This window comes from Vitis vinifera, chromosome 8 (assembly GCF_030704535.1).
Source record: "Vitis vinifera cultivar Pinot Noir 40024 chromosome 8, ASM3070453v1".
Taxonomy (NCBI): Eukaryota; Viridiplantae; Streptophyta; class Magnoliopsida; order Vitales; family Vitaceae; genus Vitis; species Vitis vinifera.
In genome coordinates, this window is record NC_081812.1 from 12,502,079 (window position 1) to 12,520,866 (window position 18,788).

An 18,788-nucleotide genomic window follows, 5' to 3' on the forward strand; every position below is an offset into this window, starting at 1 on the left:
AATTATTTTAAAATCTTATGAATACTTAAATTCCTGTACATACATAATTTAATTTGAATAAAGTTAAAAAAAACAATGGAAAAATAGAAAACAAATTTTGGGCTAAAAATTAACAATAAATTCATGCTATTCTAGCTAAGATATAACAACACATTCAATTCATCTAAATGTAAAATCATTTCTATTATAATTTAAAGGGATTAAAAATGATTGAAAATAAAATGAATTAAAAAAAGAATCAATCAAATTAAGTTTTTGAATAAGTGGGTGTAAGGTAAATCAACTTAATAATTTAAAGTAATTTAATAATTTAATTTAAGTTATTAAATAAATTAAGTATATTTAATAAAATAATTTAATGATATGACTTAAAATAAAAAATTAATTTTTAAGTAATAAGTAAAACAATTAATTTATTCTTAAATTTATACATTTATTTTACCTTTTTAATTTTATTTATCTTAATTATATCTATGATATTTTTTATTACTTCACAACCTATATTGTTACATAACCTTCTTTACCTAATTATAATTTATAAGGATAAATAAGTTAATCGAATAATTTGGAATAAATTTTAAGTTAATTTTATTAAATAGATTTAGTATTTAAAGAAAGAATTAAATAATAAATTTAAAATTAATAATTTAAATATAATTTAATTAAAAATCAATATAAACGAGTAAGTAATAAGTATTAAGTTGGATGTATTTTCACTGAAAACATAAAATAAATTAAAAAACCCCAAATTGGAAGAGAGGTAGGGATCAAGTGTAGTCGACCCAACATCTGCCCTGCCCTATTTCTTGAGAACGAAGCCACCTCAGTCTACATAGAAAAAGAACCGGAGAGATTGGGAAAAGAAAAGGAGGAAGAAGGAGAGTGGAAAGATGAGCAGCATAGGAACTGGATACGATCTCTCTGTCACCACATTCTCTCCTGATGGCCGCGTTTTCCAGATCGAATACGCCGCCAAAGCTGTCGATAACAGCGGGTTAATTCTCCATCTTCTCTTTTTTTTTTTTTTTTTTAACCTAAATCATCTGTTTGGTTGCTAAGAAAGGGTGGGAGAAATGAACGGAACCTCAAAATTTAAGTGTGATACTTGAAGGATCGGGGAGGGAAAAATGAGAAATACAGCTGTTTGGCGGAGTTGGAGTTGGACTGGGGTTGAGCTTTCATGTCTGGTTGGGGATTTTGGAATTCGGATTGTTTTGTTTGTTTGCTTCCGTTTTTTGGTAACCAAATGGAGGGTTTTTAGAATTTTCTTGTTGTTCCAGGACTGTCATTGGGATTAAATGCAAAGATGGGATTGTCTTGGTGAGTGTTTCTATGATTTTTCTTTCTTCCTTCTGTTGTTTTCTGGTGTTTGGGATTTTTTTTGATGTTGGATTTTGGTTGTTGCGGGGTTTAGGGAGTAGAGAAGCTTATAGCGTCCAAGATGATGTTGCCGGGTTCCAATAGAAGAATTCATTCTGTGCATCGCCATTCTGGCATGGTAACTTTTTATGCTTGCTCATAATTTTTATTCGAGTTCAGTGTTTCTTTTCTCTTTGTTAGTATTTGTTGGTGGAGAATTTTTCAATATTTAAATTTGGACATGCCATTTTTTGTCTCGATAACAACCCTACTGATAACATCATTACCCTCTAGCTTTGTCATTGGCACATTGTGAATTTTGTTCTTCCTTTTTCTTCCATCACAAGAACAGTAGGTTTAGCTACCAAGAGGGCAGTTAGTTCAGCACAAGGATTTTCATTTTTTTTAAAAGCAGAAACAACAGTTCATTTCATTGAATGAAGTAGAAAGTAAAAAGGATGAGATATCCTTCAAGGACGTATATAATCTGGTGAAAAGAAATGAGGATGACATTTACAAAGCTCCAAGCCGGAAAAAAAGAGGAGGATCAAAGCAACAAGCCTAAGAAAGAAACAGCAAACAAAACTCAAGGTGGTAGAAAATCCCCTGCAAAGGAATTTAATTGTGAGACACATGTTATCTATCTCCTCCACTATCTGCTTAGCTGAGTGAGAAATCCAAGTGCAAGAACATCCCATATGTAAAAAGATTGAGAGTAACCACTCATCATACTTCCACACTCCTTTCTTTCCCCTTTTGACACCAAAGAGATGATAGAGTTACATCTTCTTCTATTAAGAGATTTGAAATACCCAGAAGTCCTTCTAAAAGGGCCAAAATATCTACATCTATGGGCAACTCCATGCCAACATGTTTGGAAGATTTGGAGAAGGCTTTCATTTTGAATGTTATTATCTCTTAGAGTATTTGACTGTCACAAAGTTGCAATTGTGGTGGTTGATGGATTGAAGATGGTACACTAAAGGAGTTTCATCATTGAGAGTTAGAGATAATTTAATCTTTCTTGAAGAGTACTATGTTGGGTGTTTTGTTTTTAGTTATCCACTATGCTTAATGATTCCCCTTGTTAGACAATGATTAATGGATATTTATGGATCATGATTATTATATTTTTTAATGGGCCATTTTAGACTATGATTCATTCTCATTAGAATTCTAAAATTTCCTTCTAGTTTTAAAATTGTCAACAACAATTCTTTATGTCGTAGATCTATTACAAATTTCCTTGGAACTGAAAACAATTGATCTATTTTTCATTTGGCATTTTTGTTAAATTCTTGATTAAGCAATACTCAAATCAAATTCTCTACAGCCGCATTTGATTTTTTATTTTTTATTTTTTTGGGAGAAAAAGGAGTGCAGTGGGTGCAAGGTTTTGGTTGGGGTTTTATTTTAGGGAGATAGGCTTTCCTGGGTATGGTCAAAGGATGGTTATTTTTCAGTAAAGTCATTCCAAGGCACTTTATAGAAAGGAAACAGCACTCTTTCTAGTCATGGAAATTTAGAGATATTGTGCCCCTTAAAGTAAGTTTATTTTTAGTCTCTGCTCTATGGTGCACAACCTTTGGTCTTGGGAGTTTATTATTTTTTGGGGTGGTTTGGTTTATGCCTGAACCTCTTAATGAGTGTTTATTCTTTTTTGGGATGACTTAGGGTTTACCTGGATCTATGAAACCAGGTGTAGTTGTAATGTGAAGTTTGAGAAAAAGAGGGTGAGGATGTGGAGGACAACACTATTATGCTTAGCTTTGTGTGTTTGGATTGGAGGAAAACGAGCAGCTGGATTTTTAATGGCATGGAAATATTGAAGATGTAACTGAAAAACTCCTTTCTTGAACTTTTTGTTTGTTTGGTTAAGGGGTTCTTGAAAGAGTTTATTCTTTTTGTTTTTGTACTTTATTGATAACTGAGGGATTTCTGAGGTCTCTGTTTTTGCCTTTTCTTTCTGCTTATCTAACGCTTTCCTTTTTTCTTATTGCTGTTGCTTGTATACTTACCAGTGCACTTGGATGATATACCCCTTTGGCATTCATTAATTTATTATTTTCTTGCTGATCAAAAGATAGAACACATTTTATTAGTTGACCAAATTCTTGGAACTGCACGTTTGTGTCATGAACAGGCTGATGTGTAAAGAGGGTTTCATAATAATTTGATAAAAAGAATTACAGAATGAAATTGTTTTGGTGTTGTTTTTTCAAAGAGCTTTCAGATTTTGTTATGTCATTCTTCCTGATGTTCTTCCAATTACAGGCTGTAGCCGGACTAGCTGCAGATGGGAGGCAAATTGTTGCACGAGCCAAGGCTGAAGCCACCAATTATCAAAGGTTTGCTTTCTAGCTGTATACACACACGCACACACACACATGTATCTCAAATATGCTTTTAACTCCACTGAATAAGGACTGCTAAATTTGACAGTTGTAAACATCTAGACGTGATGTGCTCTCTCTCTCTCTCTCTCTCTCCTTACCCCTTCTCATCCTCCCTCTATTCCCTCTCAATCACTCTCTCTTCCTCTCGCAACACATAAGCACATGGTCCTTTGTGGTTGCATGGATGGTAGTGCATAAAGATAGATTCCCACATTCAAGAGAACTCCATATTTTTGCTTGGCTCTCGGCTAAAAAATCTGAAAACATACAACACATACCCACACATAAACATCCAACATCTGATCAATTTGTTTATTTGCTTCTATTATTATTATTATGATGATGATGATGACCTACATTGATTGAATGATATAGCCTATTGTTTGTGATGCTCAGGGTCCCAAACCCTTGTAGTATAAGCCTGCCATATATGTTTCATGGTCTGTGGCCCAGAATTCCTAATAGTCATAGCATTTACTGACAAAATTAATTCAAGAAATTTTGGAATGAGTTGCAACCCTGCTTTTTGGTGCTTTTATTGGTATATTTATCATCAATTTGCCTATAAAAATGATGATTTTGAAGTACCCTGATCCGTAGTCAGTAAATTAGAATTATTGACATGGAATTATAATGAGAATAAGGCACTTTCTTTGTGAAGTCTATTATGATTTCAGAATTATTCTTGTATCATTTTTTTTTAAATTAATTTTTATTTTCAGATATTTTTTCTAAATAGAGAAAATAAAAAATTACTTTATCAGAAATATTTTTTGATAGATAAGCGCTGAATATATTGAAGAGAGGCCAAAAAGCCACAAAGTATACAGGGAGTATACAAACTAGCTAAGCCTCACAACCAAAAGGAAAGCAAAAAAACCCCACCAACCCTTATCTAGAGGCTATCCACTCCAAGAAGCCTATAAGAGACAACGAACTTTCTCCATTGTACGGTCTCGCCCAACACCATAAATTACAGACAAAAGAATTTTTTAATTTCTGAATTGCTATCACCCCCCCCCCCCCCCTAAAAGCTAATCTATTTCTTTCCTTTCAAAGAGTCCAAAAAATGTACAACGGTATAGACTTCCATATCTTTTTCCTTTTTTCCCCTACAAAAGGGCCCCTCCAGCTCAATAAGACCTCCTTTACAGTTTCTAGAAAGACCCACTGAACACCAAACAAAGCAAAGATCATATCCCACAGGACTTTTGCCACTATACAGTGTATGAGGATGTGATTTACAGTTTCCTCTTCGCAGCCACACAAGAAGCAACGGTTTGGGAGTTGCCACCCTCTTTTCTGAAGCCTATCTAGCGTAAGCACCTTACCCCAAGTGGCCTCCCAAGCAAAAAACAAAATTTTTGTTGGAACTTTATCCACCCAAATGTTACTTTTCGGAAAGTTGTTAGCCATGGTATTAACCACCAAGTTGTAAGCTTCCTTGACTTTAAACTGCCCGTTTCTTCCCCCTTTCCAATAAACCGCATCTTCTTCTAAGGTAGGTTTGTAGCCCCTCAAAATATGAAGCAAATTACCTACCATATCCAACTCCCAATCATTGAAATCCCTCACAAACCTTAAATCCCAACCTCCTTGGCCGACATTCTGATACTGTAATATCAATTTTTATTTTGATTTCAGACAAATTTAGGTGTACTTGGACTTCAAATAAAAAAGGGAAATGCCACCAAAGTGTCTGAAGTGACATGTTAAAACACATCAATATGTTATCTGGACAATATTTCAACATTGACTGAACACCCGAGCATGCTTTTGAATTGCTGATCAACTAGCTTGATTGGACATATTATCCGCATCACATGCCTTGCATGATGTGGTCAGGGTTTACCAGAAAGCTTCTAACACAATTGAAGTATCCAAGTGATGTAGTCAACATAACAACCATTGAAGGAAATGACCTATTTTAACATTTGCATGCTAGATACATACAATCATGTGTACTTTGCATAAATGCACAAATGAATTTGTATTTGAATGCGGAATGGAGTAGAAAGTTAGTCTTAGGAAAGAAAAAAGATGGTTTGCCTATAAAAAAAAATGGAAAGCTAATGATTCAGATTATTTTAACGTTTGATTATTTAGTTGGCACACAAAAAAACTATTTGAATTCCTGATAGAAAGAGATTTTGCTAACACAAAAGCCTTTAATGCTGCCCACCATCCCTTCTTTTTTCAAATTTTTTTATGAATATGCTTTTTTGACATAGAAGTATGTTTTTTTGGAATTGCCATTCTAAAACTAAGAGGCTACTCATTGTTATAGTTGGATGTCAAAGACATCTGGTTATTGTTCAAAACAAATCGTTACTATTCATTATCGATCTATTTATTCTCTAGATGATACTCTATAAAAAAAATAATAATAAAAAATATATAGAGATGAAAAATTTAAAATTGCATAAAATCTTACTAAGAACAAAAAAAGAAAAACAATATGTGATTTTGTCAAAAAAGTTGTATATTTCTATTTCATACAATATCTGAAAGAAATAATAATATGTACTGATTGGTACCTTTATATATTGTATACTCATTCAAATCTATAGTATTCATTGTGCCATAGAAATAGAATTGGTTGAAGTTGATAAAATATAAAATAAAGAACCCAAAGGGGTGATGGGAGTAGAATGAAGTTTTGGAAAGATAAATGTTGTAGTGAGGAGCCTTTAAGTTTGATATTCTCATCCTTGTTTGCCTTAACTGAATTGAAAGAGGTGTGAATAGCAGATTTATGGTAGTAGGGGGGAGAAGGAGGAGATTGAAACTTCCGTTTTACAAGGAATCTAAACGATCGAGAGAGTTGGATATCGTGGAGCATTTCCTGTTTAAACTCCAAGGATAGTTAATGAATAGGAAGGAGGAGGATAGAGTAGTTTGAAAGGGCGATAGCAAAGGGAGGTTCTTTGTAAGAGCCCTTTATTCTCTTTTGGAGTTAGATTATGCCATCCCTTTTCTGTTAGGAATAATTTGGAACTCCTAGATTCCTTTTAAAGTGAGCTTTTTTACTTAGGAGGCTTGTTCTAAAGCATTGACTTTGGACTAGTTCTAAAGAAGAGGTTGGTCATTAGTCAATAGGTGTGCTCTATGCAAGAAGGCGGAATCCATTGATCATATTCTTCTTCATTGTGATAAGGCTAGAATTTTATGGCAGCTGGTGTTCTCTTTATTTAGTATTCCTGGGTTATTTCTCCCGCAGTTAGGGATACTCTCCTTGGGTGACATGACTCTTTTGTGGGTAGACAACAAAAGAAGGCTTGGAGAGCTGCTCCTTTATGTATTTTTTGGACTATTTGGAAGGAAAGAAATCAAAGATTGTTTGAAAATGAGGAGATCTTTCCTTAAGAATCTATCTCTTTGGATTAAGGTGTACATAGATGGAAGCCCTATGTTTCTAATTGATTTCATAGATTGGTTGGATTCTTGTTGAGGGAAGGTGTAGTTTTTTGTTTCCTCTCTTTTTTGTTTTACCTCTTGGCTTACTCTCTTGTGGTAGTTGCTCTTTTTAATACATTTTCTTATTTATCCACAAAAAATGGGAAAAAAAAAAGGAGAAAAGAGTTTGGCCCCTCTCCAGTTTATGTTTCTCCATTGTCTTTTGGTTTTGCACTGAATTCACTATGAAGCAGAAAAAAATAATTGGAGTTTATCATTAATGGGTTCCAATCAGTACATTGTGTGGAAAAATAAATCAGCTTGTTTTGATCATTAAGCCATTTGATTCTTATTATTTTGCATCACCTTTTTTTGAAGGTTGGAAAGCTAGATTAATGAAAGATTTGAGTGCAGCTTGTCCTCAAGGCCTACCTTAAGTGGTAAGGTGTTGAGGTGGGCCTATGGAGGGTTCCAGGCTTGAATCTCAGTGGGAAAAAGAAAAGGAAAAAAATTACCCATCAAAGGAGGAGATTTGAATGGAGCTTAACCAAAAAAAGGAAAAGAGAGAGAGAGAGAGAGAGAGAGAGAGAGAAGAACAGTTGTTTATCCATGTTTTAATAGGTGTTAGGTATCTTTATTTGATTGTTCTGGTTCTAAATTACTGTTGAAGTGTGTTAAAATGTAGATTGATCTTATCTATTTTTAAGTTAAAATATTCAGAATGAAGATTGGTTATTAACATATTCAGTAGAGATTTGGCCAACTTGGCATTTTGGCCTACTTGTCACAACATCCAAATAATTCTATTCCTGAGCATTCACTATTCTACATGTTGTTCTTTGTTTTGATGACTGTTTGTTATGGGCTGGCTCTGCAGTGTGTATGGTGAAGCAATTCCTGTGAAGGAACTTGCCGAACGAGTGGCTAGTTATGTGCATTTATGTACCCTATACTGGTGGCTCAGGTTCAGTAAATATCTCATGACACTGCTCGTCATTTATTTGATTATTTTTTCCCCTTTTAAATGGAGTCTATGTGCTTTTTCTTTTTTCTTTTTTATGAGAATAATTACTGATGATGCAGACCTTTTGGATGTGGAGTAATTCTTGGAGGTTATGACAGAGATGGACCACAATTGTACATGGTTGAACCTTCTGGTGTTTCCTATGTGAGTTGATATTTGGCATAAGTTGTAGAGCTGTGGTTATCAAATGTATTCTGTTATGAGCTTTTACTCATGTATCTACTACTCTTTCAGTCTTCAGAATTTATGTGGTGGTGTTATTTGGGAATTTTTTTCATTTTGTGCTTCTTTTTTTTTTTTGGTTCTAGAGGTACTTTGGTGCTGCAATTGGAAAAGGCAGACAGGCTGCTAAAACGTAAGTTACAGTTTATTTGTTTGACTGTGTGTTATATATGGATAATCCTGAAGGTAAAAAAGATCCGCCCATTCCCCCAACCCCCAACACATGCACACCCCCCAAAAGGAAAGAAAATTCCAGATGGTACTGGAAAGATCTTCCAGAATTCCAGTGTTTATTTCTAGATGAGGGCTGATGAGTTTTTGCTTCTTTTTGTTCTTACCTTTTGGCGACTCTTGTATACTCCCTATATGCTTTGGGTTGCCTCTTAAGCGCCCTTTTTTCTTAATATATTTTCTGTGTGTTTATCTATCAAAAAAAAGAAAAAAGAATTCCAGTGTTTATTTCTCTATGTTCATCAAATCCTTTTTTTTCCATGATTGTTAGGATAGGAAGTGACAAGTATGATGGTTATGAATTTTTTGATTGAATGGAAAGGAGCCACTGTTCTGTGGGCCTCTGGATGTGAATTATTTGTCCTGCCTATATTTATTGCTAGGATTCACTGTAGCAAGTCTTAGTATCTTTGCTTCCATCTACAATAGAAGAAAACAAGATAGGATAAAATGTGGGCCAGTTGATAGTAATAATGATAGTTTGTTACATAATTTTCTTATTAAAATGTTGATGGGGGTTATCATCTTTTGTTTCTATATCTAGAATTTTTCTGTTGGTGCTAGCTTATTTTTATTATTATTATTATTATTTTTTTTTTGTTGACAAAATCAATTAACATTGCTGATATAGAGTTAAAATTACTTATGGACAGAGAGATTGAGAAGTTGAAGCTTTCTGAATTGTCTTGTCGACAAGGGGTTATTGAAGTAGCCAAGATGTGAGTAGCATTCTTTTACTGTTATAATATTGCCTGTTACGTTTTGTGACACTGATCATGTCTATATTTTACTGTTTTTCACTTTTGTTTAATATATAAAAAGTGTTTAAACTGAGGGGCTATTATTTACTCTTTTTTTTTTTTTTTCTTTTATAGGTAAATATTTACTGTTTTGTTTATTATTCTTTGTCATAATGTTCTTAGTGCCATTATATCAAAGTGCTGTTTTAAAAATAGATGTAACATAAAAAAGGGTGTGCTTGGTTGTATATTTTTTTTTTTATAATTTAAACTTTGAACCTAATTTTGCTAATCATGTTGGGAAACCTGTTTTTTTAGTCTTTGTTTCAAAATTTGATATAAACAATTAGAAAGAACATAAAGGTATAATATTTTCTTTTGATTCAAAATTTTTTAAAAAGGGAAATTAACATTTACAACACATCCATATCTTATTTTCTTTACCAAACTAACAATATTGACTTCTCACCTGTGAATATTGAAATTTTTTTAAAATTCACAAAAAGTTATCAGAATATTGTCAAAAGAAAGTTTCTGTTTTTTTTTTTTTGGGTTTTGTTTTTCTATTTTTTATATAATTACCAAACATTTTTCTGGTATAAAAAGAAGACAAAATTAGACTTATCAAACATGTTTAATATTTATAGACTCAAAATATATTTGAGAAATCATTTATATTTTCTACTTTTAAAAATAGTAAAAATAGAAGTGTGTCCAAATGACACCTAAAATATCACCTACAACCAAAGAGAAGAATAGTTTGTTCTGACATTGTTGCTATAATTACAGTGGTAGATTTTTTACATTTTGTTTAAAACTTACAGGATCGTTTAGTTATCATGATTGTATATTCTCTTTATTCTCTTTACTATAATAAGCAAAGCTTCAAAGCTCAAATTGCCTGTCTCTATTCCACTCCGAACTGTGATATACTTTGATGAAACCATCTAGGATAAGGTTAACTTCTGAAATAAAAGAACTAAGATATGAAAAATGAGAGAACCATTGTGTCTACAAATGAGGGGTTATTTCAATGCATTTCTCAAACACATTTTCGTATTTTTAAAAGAAAAGAGGAACATCTGATGACAGACTTTCATTTGTTGCAAGCTAGATTTTGGTTTTTAACTGATAATAGGATCAAAATTAATGTGGCACAACCACCTATCAAAAAAAAAAATGATGTGGCAACCTGGATCTACTTCAAATGCTAGATTGGTAATATTTATTTATTTATTTCCTTGATTCTGCTGGGAAGAGAGGGGAGGAGGATTACAATCATTTGTTAGGAACAAATCTCACAAAATTGATGGGAACAAGAGAGATACTTAAAATGCCTTCATATACATGAGCAGATGTTTGAACAAAAATAACCTCATTCAAAAAAATATCCTCATTTAATAGAGCAGCTCCTAACTATCCACATCGAGTTGGCCATGTATATCAAACATTGCCAATTTGTCTAATACTTGGTGGAATACTGTCTAGCAACTCTGTGTATAAGAAGCCTTGTAAGTTGATCCCTCATCTTTGCAAAAGGACTAGAAATTTGCTCAGACTTTTGCTTTTCCTTAATTGCTGCTTCATCTCTTATAAGAGTTTGATCATGATGTGTTGGGTTATAAGCTATGTTTGATTGCAAATTTATTGTCACGATACAAATATGGAAGTAGCTGAATTTGCTGAATTTCCATGCCCAGATTTTGAGGAGAATCTTTAACCATATAAACTTGCACCATTTTCCTTTGCTCTAAACTCAGCATCTGCATTGGACCTTGCCACTGATTACTGTTGCTTAATTCACCATGTTCAAGATTGCAACCAACAGATTTACATGGAATGTAGAACTCCCATGAGTGAGAAAACGATCCAATCAGCAGCTATATTGGCCCTAATCTACACATTGTCAAATCTGCTATAGAAAATTCCCTTGCCATGACATTCCTTCAAATACCTTGACACTCTATATGCAACTGCCAAATGATGAAAATTCCCTGGCTCAAACTATATGTATTAACTAATCCTGTAGGCAATATGTGAAACAAATGACAGATGAATCAAGCTTCATACAAGTTTCTGGTACCTACTGGACCTGGAAGGGGAGTTCCACCTTCTTCACCTAGCCTATGGTTTTTTTGTCTGGTTAGCTGTGTGGGAAAAACTTTCAAAATTGTCCAGTTGATGCAGAGGGGAAGGATCTTGGTTAATTGGTGTTGGTTTTGGAAATTCGCAATGACCTTGCAAACCATATTTTGGTCCACTAAGTAGTAGCATGGACACTGCAGGTCATGTTTGGTATTAGTTTGGAAATTGTACTTTGTATAGGCTTACCATTACGAGGGCAACAAGGATATGGTCATCAAGCACCAAAAGCTTTACCAAACGAGTGGACTTGGAAATGTTAAAACATGGGACAGATGAAGTAAGCCATGATCAAATATTTGTTCCTTAAAACCACAAGCAACAAATTCATCTCTAGGTAACCTGTGTTCATGACAAGAGGAGAGCATGTATTTTTTGGAGGAAACACTAGCCAATTCTATATTTGACTGTTTGAGCAGATTGTCCATGGAATGAAACATTGTGATTATGCATTCTTAGGTCTCAAATCCAACAAATACTATTGGGGTTGGTTTTTGGTTGAACCGATCACTTTTCTGGAAATGCCCATGTTTTGGATAATTGTTCTTTGTTAGAAACTTGAGAAGCTGATATGCAATTCCTGATGATATATTGAATGAGATTTGAGCCTTTATTTTGTGGGTATAATGGGAAGGTGACAGGAATTAATTTGAGTTTTATATTCAGTGGGGCACTTGACTCAGACTTAACACACATTTGATTACTGGTGACTAACAATTGTTCTTTGACTTATCATGGTATCTTCACTGCATACTTAAGCTAGCTTTGGCCAAATCTAGTATGTTATCAACTTCTAGTATTTTTTTAAATTTTGTTCAATATTTCAAGTTTAATAAAAGAACTTGAGAATAGATAAAGTGATTATTATCATCTTGATAGGAAATTTATGAAACTGAAATTTCCTTAATAGTTCCAGAAGAAATAGCTTTTGACGGTTAATGGAGCCTTAAGTTTGCTAATAGAAAGCTATGATTTATTGATGTTGTTTCTACCCGTGTCCCTGACACTTGACTCAAGTGGTAAGGGTGGGGTGAGGATGGGAATGTTCCAGGTTTGTTTCCATGAAAAGAACAGAAATTGCTTCTATTGTAGCAAGTTCCCTGTGAAAAGTATTTTAGGCCTTGTACTGGAACTCACTGAGCATGATTTGCCAAGCTGGTCTTTAAGGGTCTGTAGGCCTTTCATCACAAACACAATAGATCTTTGATTGATTTATGAAGCTTTTCACTTGCTTTTCCTGAAATGAATATTTCTATCTAGATGAGATGGTTATTTGTTTTCCATGTTCTGAAACTTACATAATGGATCTTCAAATTTTCATTTTATTTTTCTGACCCAGTTCATGGTTATTTTACATTAATGGTAAGCAGCATTTATGGGGTACACGATGAGGCCAAGGACAAGGCATTTGAGTTGGAAATGAGCTGGGTTTGTGAGGAGTCAAACCGCCAGCATCAGAAGGTAATCTCTTGAATTTATCAAGATCAAGAAACATTAACTTAACTCATATCTTGAAGACATCTACCCTGTTGATTGCACCCATGCTCACTAGCTGGATAGCTCTGGTGTTCAACCACTCCTTGATTGTGTTTCTCTGATTACTCATTGCACTAAATTTTACACCTGCCTAAAAACATTTGATTGCGGGTTTTCTTACAAATTGAAGTCAGCTGGAAGCCTGGAATGCATGTTTTGATGGTTGCCTCTCAAAGCTGTTCCATTATGCAACTGCATTTCATTGAACTCATCCCTGCCTCCCCCATCTGCTCCCAACAGGGAATGCTATTTCATCTTACTATGCACGTGGATGAATGATTTATTTTATTGTTGCTTCCCAGGTTCCTGATGACCTTTTAGAGGAAGCCAAGGCAGCAGCTAAAGCAGCTCTGGAAGAAATGGATGCAGATTAGTTGGACGGACCTAAGCATTCATGGGTCCACCTCTACTCTGCTCTTTAAACTTTTTTATTTGGCTTGCCCAAATGGTTTGTTGTGACAAATTAATGCTTAATTTCTAGTGAAATTTGTAGTGTGGCTCAGATTGGTGGATTTTTTTGTTACAATGGGTATTCTACTGATGTATCAGTATTATTACCAGTTAAAATATTTTCTATTTTTCCTCCAAGGTTCATTTGGCACTTGTCCGGTTTAGCCAGAGAGGATGCTCATATGGTTCGTAAGAGAGGGTGCAGGGTCTACGGCATCAGGTAGACTCTACGTTATCTTGGGAATTCAAGTGAAACATACTATTAATAGTCCTCACTTTTCACAAATAAAGTACATTACAGATCTACTATGCAAGGGAAAAATGCAATATGCTAGTGGTATTAGTGCTCCTACGATGAGTGGCAAAGACTTGTAGCCTGTGGCAATGATCCTATTGAAACTGCTCAACTATATAGAAGCATAGTAAGAGCACTACGGTATGTAACAATTACTAGCCCAAAAATTGCCTATAGTGGGAATGGAGCTTGTCAATTTATGCAAGAACCTCTTGAAGCTCATTGGAAGGTGGTAAAGAGAGAATCTTTAGGAACTTGACAAGAACTTTGGAGTATGGGTTGCATCTCAAGAGGTCTTCGACTCAAGATTTGGATTTGGTTGATTTTTGTGATGTTGGTTAGGCATTAGATCCAGATGATAAGAGATCTACTTCTGGTTATTGTGTACGTTTGAGACCAGATATGGTTTCTTGACACTCTACCCTAGTAGAGTATAGGAGTTTGACAAGCTCGGTCACAGAAATCTCTTGGTTACAATCTTTACTTGGTGAACTAAAAGTGAGTGTTTCTAAATATACATGTCATCTGGTCTGATAACTTGAGCACAATCATTAGTTCTTCACGCTAGAACAAAATATATAGAGCTTGATTTGTATTTTGTCGGGAAAAAAATCTTGTAGAAGAAGATGGAAGTTCAACATGTACCATATGTTAAAGTTGCAGATATCTTCATCAAAGTTGTCTCAAGCTCTCAGTTTTCGTTCATGACAAACAACCTCAAAGTCTATGGGACACATTGATCCTGCTTTAAAATATTGAAATTACCTGGTGTGAGTGTGTGTTGGATGATCCAAACCAGTTTTTTGACACACCCTTTTTTACTAGTTTTTAGATAACATTGCTTTCAAATAATGTGTTAGGCAGAAAAGGGAATCCTTGGATTTTTCTTGGTTTTAGGATGACATGTAGTAATTATATTGGGACTTGGGAAAATCTCCCAAGGCCCCGTCTTTAAAACAAATCAAGTGCTTTAAGATTAAAATTTCAGGGGATTTTTTAGTTAATTAAGAACTAAAAAAACAAAGGCAACAGGGCTTTTCTGACTGCATCCTTTTCTTTCAGAAAACCAATCCAACATTCCCTGGAGAAGCCTCAAGGCTCAAGAGAAGGAACCCGGGGGAGGCAAACGGATGATATAGTCGGCTATAGCAGGAACGGCTCGAGCTAAGTCTCTGTAAGCAATGTTTGCTTGAAGGGAGCCAGTAGAAGGAAGAGGGGCGCATCCAGCATCCCTCAGTTGGTGGATCAAACAAGGAATGGGAACTTAGAGAATTAAGGTCGACATGTCAAGTATGCAAATCACTCTCGTATCTTCTCTTTTCCAAGCCAAAAGGGTGCATGCATATATCTTATCTGTGAGTTCCTATACCAAACAGTCCATGGGGTAACCGTACATCTCCATTTCTTCATGAATGGAGATGCTTGAGCCACATCCATCTTGCTTTAAAATCTTCAAGTTATGAAGTGATGATTTTGTTTTGGATTATTAAAATTAACCAATTTTTTTTCTCATCTTTTAATTAATTTTTAGATGTTTATAACCTCCCCATTTTTATATAGGATTTTTGTTAATTAAAGTATTAATAAATTTGAAACAATTTAAGGAGTAAAAAAATTAATTAAATTAACAAGGATTGTATTACAAAACTTTAAGAGAACCCAAGAACTAAAGATATTTTTAATTTAGAAAGGTTAATGTAGAGGATTGATGTATTATATTAAATTGTAATAATAAAAAATATTTTTCTAAGTATAATTTTAGTGAATTTCCTTAATTCTTAGAGTTGAATTAATTTGACTTGAATCATAAATTTGATCATTTTAAAATATTAAAATTTGAATCTTAGTTTAAGTAATTACAAGTAACTAGAAAATCAATAATTAATTAACTTAAAGTAAATAATTTTTTAGGAGACACTTAGCACACATTGAGTGGAAAGATTTTAAAGCCAATCTTGTTGTTCTTGTATCCATTAGGGTTTTTTTTTTTTTTTTTTTTACTCTATGAAAATAAGAAGGGTGTAAGAGTAAATTCACAATCTCTCAAAAAATACATAAACCTAAATGGAAGAAGATATTTAACCAAAATATCCCATAATTTCAAAAAAACCAAATGGTCCAAAAGTACCTTAGTTGACCTACTTTGTTCTTCATCTTTGTCTTTAGAATTTTTGTACATGAGTATCCTTGTCTAACAGTCTCTTTGAACTACTCACTTGCATTTCCTAATCTATCCAAAATTTTCTTATGGGGTAAATATTGTCTAAATGTAACAAAACCTAGATGGTTAATTCATTAAGGAGTCTAATATTTCTTTAGTTACTAATTCCTAGGATTTTTAAACTCATCAAAAAAACTCCGTAGCTCAAGTTTAACTTGAATTAGATTATGTTTGGATAGTTTTTTTATTTTTAGAAAATTTGCATATTTATATTGGAGGGTTGTTCGATTGAGAAAAAATTAATATGACTTTAGAATTACAGTTCCTTTTTGTGGACTTTCCAAATCTTTAAGTCCACTTAAACTTTCTTTTGTTATGGGAGGATTTAACATTTGTGGAGTGATCATATTGCAATTCTGCTATAGTTTTAATCGCGAGAATTTTTATGAATAATTATGACATACATAATTTCACTAAGTTTTCTCTAAAATAAATATCTCTTTTATATATTACTTGTTTAATTTTACAAAAGGTATGAGATATATGTTATTTCCACATTAAAATTAAGTGGGTGGCCCACTAACCTAGTATTTAGCCAATTAAATAATATCCACTATCTTTAAACTGTTATAGATATTTACCATTGATGGACTGGGTAAATTATAATAATTTTAATATTATTATTTAAGATAATTAACAGTTATTTCGATTGACACGTTCAGAACGGTTTTTGAACGTGTATTCTTGGCCCTCTTCTCCTATCAATAAAATATATATACAGAAACCCCTTCATGTGCAGTGTGTGCTTTTCCATCAATTACAGAAAAATAACTGTGTGTATTAAGGTTTGATAAGGAGAAGAAGAGATCAAGGTTTTAAGATCTATAAGCTGAAGGGAAATCTCTCATGGCTGCGTCTTCTTCAAATGGTATGTGATCTATTTGTTAATTACTGGATTTATTTATTATTTTATTATCAGAGACGAGTTTGAATCATAATGATCTGGATTATTGTATGTTTATTTCCGTGTTAAATTCCAACAATATATGTTAAATTTTTATTTGGTCAAAATGCTATGATTTATATTGAGTTTGCAAAAATGAATGTTACGATGCCTTTAAGAAATTATTTATTATGATGCATATGTTTACAACCAATGATATGACATGATTTGTTAGACTTTTTGAACGTAAGAAATTATTTATTATGATGCATATGTTTACAACCAATGATATGACATGGTTTGTTAGACTTTTTGAACGTTGATATTAACATATCCACTTGTAAGGTGTTTTGTGCAATTTTGTTATGGGATTCCACACAATTCATGTAGTAGGGAAATGTCATAAAATGGGATTGTGGGTTTTGATGTTGGGCTAAAGGGTAAAGCTTGAAGCGGTAAAGTATGCATTATTGTGTCCTAATAGGATGACCAAGAGATGAGTTCTTTAGTGTTGTAATCCATGGTGGTAAGACTCTAAAAACTGCATAAATGAAAGGTTCATGGATAGTAGACTTTTATGTCGTCGATGGATTGACTATAAATATGCTTAGACCTCTGATTCCATGTTTTACATTTCACATGTTCTTTAAATGTTATTATGATTATTCTATACTAGTTTTTATTTACTAAATTTATTATACAATATGTTTTAGAATTGCCCGTAATATGAATTGACTATTTTAACACTTGTATATCGTGAATATAAGGTCTAGAGGGGTCCCTTCATATTGCTTTTAAATAATGTGTTAGAAAGGGTATATATGTACTAGATTTTTATTTTTATTTTCATGTCATAATGGTGTTTTTCTTAAAACATATATTTTTTAATATGTATTAAAAATTGAATTGTATCATTTTGATAAATAAATATTTATCTTTATTTTCCAAATTCCATACTTCAAGAGTAATGATATATTTAATCTTAAGATGATTTTCCTATTTATCAACTTCACAGTATTCTCCTCTTTGGGTATGATTTAACTAAGTTCAAAGATCAAAATATTGGTCATAGGATTTTACGAAATATTAAAAAGTATTTAACCTAAATAAATACATAAAAAATACCAAAGGAACAAAAATTAATCAAAATTTTTAGAAACATTAACAAAAACTCTAAGAAATAATAAAACATACAGTAATACATATATTGAAGTTATTTTATTAAAAAATATATTTATATGATAAAATTTACCATATTCAATAATCATATATAAAATTTAAAAATAAATTTAAGATTAAATATTTTTTTAAATTCACTTGATATATTTATTTTAAAAAAATAAATTTATATTAATATAATATTAAAAAAATATTTTAAAAAATAACAATAAAAAAAAAAGATTTTTTGTAAGGTTATTTTTTATATATTTCATTCCAAACCCTTATGTTTTCATTCTCATTTCATTTCTTGATGATTATATAAATACTTCAATCGGATTTTTTTCATTCTAATTTCGTTTTTTTCCTCATTCTAATTCCCTTTCTTTTCAATTCTATCTCCTTATAATTTAGTAAATAAGTTTTTAATTTGTAAAGTCACATATATTGACAGTATGGATTAGATGAGCATAAGCCATTTGGCCACAATTTTATTTTAGTTGTGTTTGGTTTTTGCAAAATTTGAGGGAAAAAAAAAAGGGAAATAAAGTAGAGTAGAAAAGTAAGACGAAATAAAAAAATAAAAGAAAATAAAATTATATAATATTTTAAACTTATTTTTCATATTTTATTTAAAGATTAAATAATTTAAATATATATAAATATTTAATTAAAATTTATTTTAATTTCATTTTTGTATTTTTCCTTAGTATAAAGTAATTTTCCTTAGTATTC

General features: G+C 32.6%; 1 protein-coding gene across 1 annotated transcript; it reads left to right on the plus strand.

Annotated features, from left to right (window-relative positions):
* The first annotated feature begins 715 nt into the window (after nt 1–715).
* On the plus strand, nt 716–13,634 carry LOC100251722 (proteasome subunit alpha type-3). Its single transcript, XM_002283813.4, has 10 exons — nt 716–994; nt 1,281–1,320; nt 1,415–1,498; nt 3,634–3,707; nt 8,029–8,115; nt 8,235–8,319; nt 8,484–8,530; nt 9,282–9,347; nt 12,881–12,971; nt 13,349–13,634. Exons 1-10 carry the CDS (start codon nt 891–893, stop codon nt 13,418–13,420), a joined length of 750 nt encoding a protein of 249 aa, XP_002283849.1. The 5' UTR covers nt 716–890; the 3' UTR covers nt 13,421–13,634.
* Nucleotides 13,635–18,788: the final 5,154 nt, after the last annotated feature.

Excerpts from the sequence above, each read along its gene's own strand:
- LOC100251722 (XM_002283813.4), top strand. The coding sequence starts at position 891 with ATGAGCAGCATAGGAACTGGATACGATCTCTCTGTCACCACATTCTCT. Across the intron at positions 3,708-8,028 it reads GAAGCCACCAATTATCAAAG|TGTGTATGGTGAAGCAATTC; the intron begins GTTTGCTTTCTA and ends CTGGCTCTGCAG. Across the intron at positions 8,116-8,234 it reads ACCCTATACTGGTGGCTCAG|ACCTTTTGGATGTGGAGTAA; the intron begins GTTCAGTAAATA and ends CTGATGATGCAG.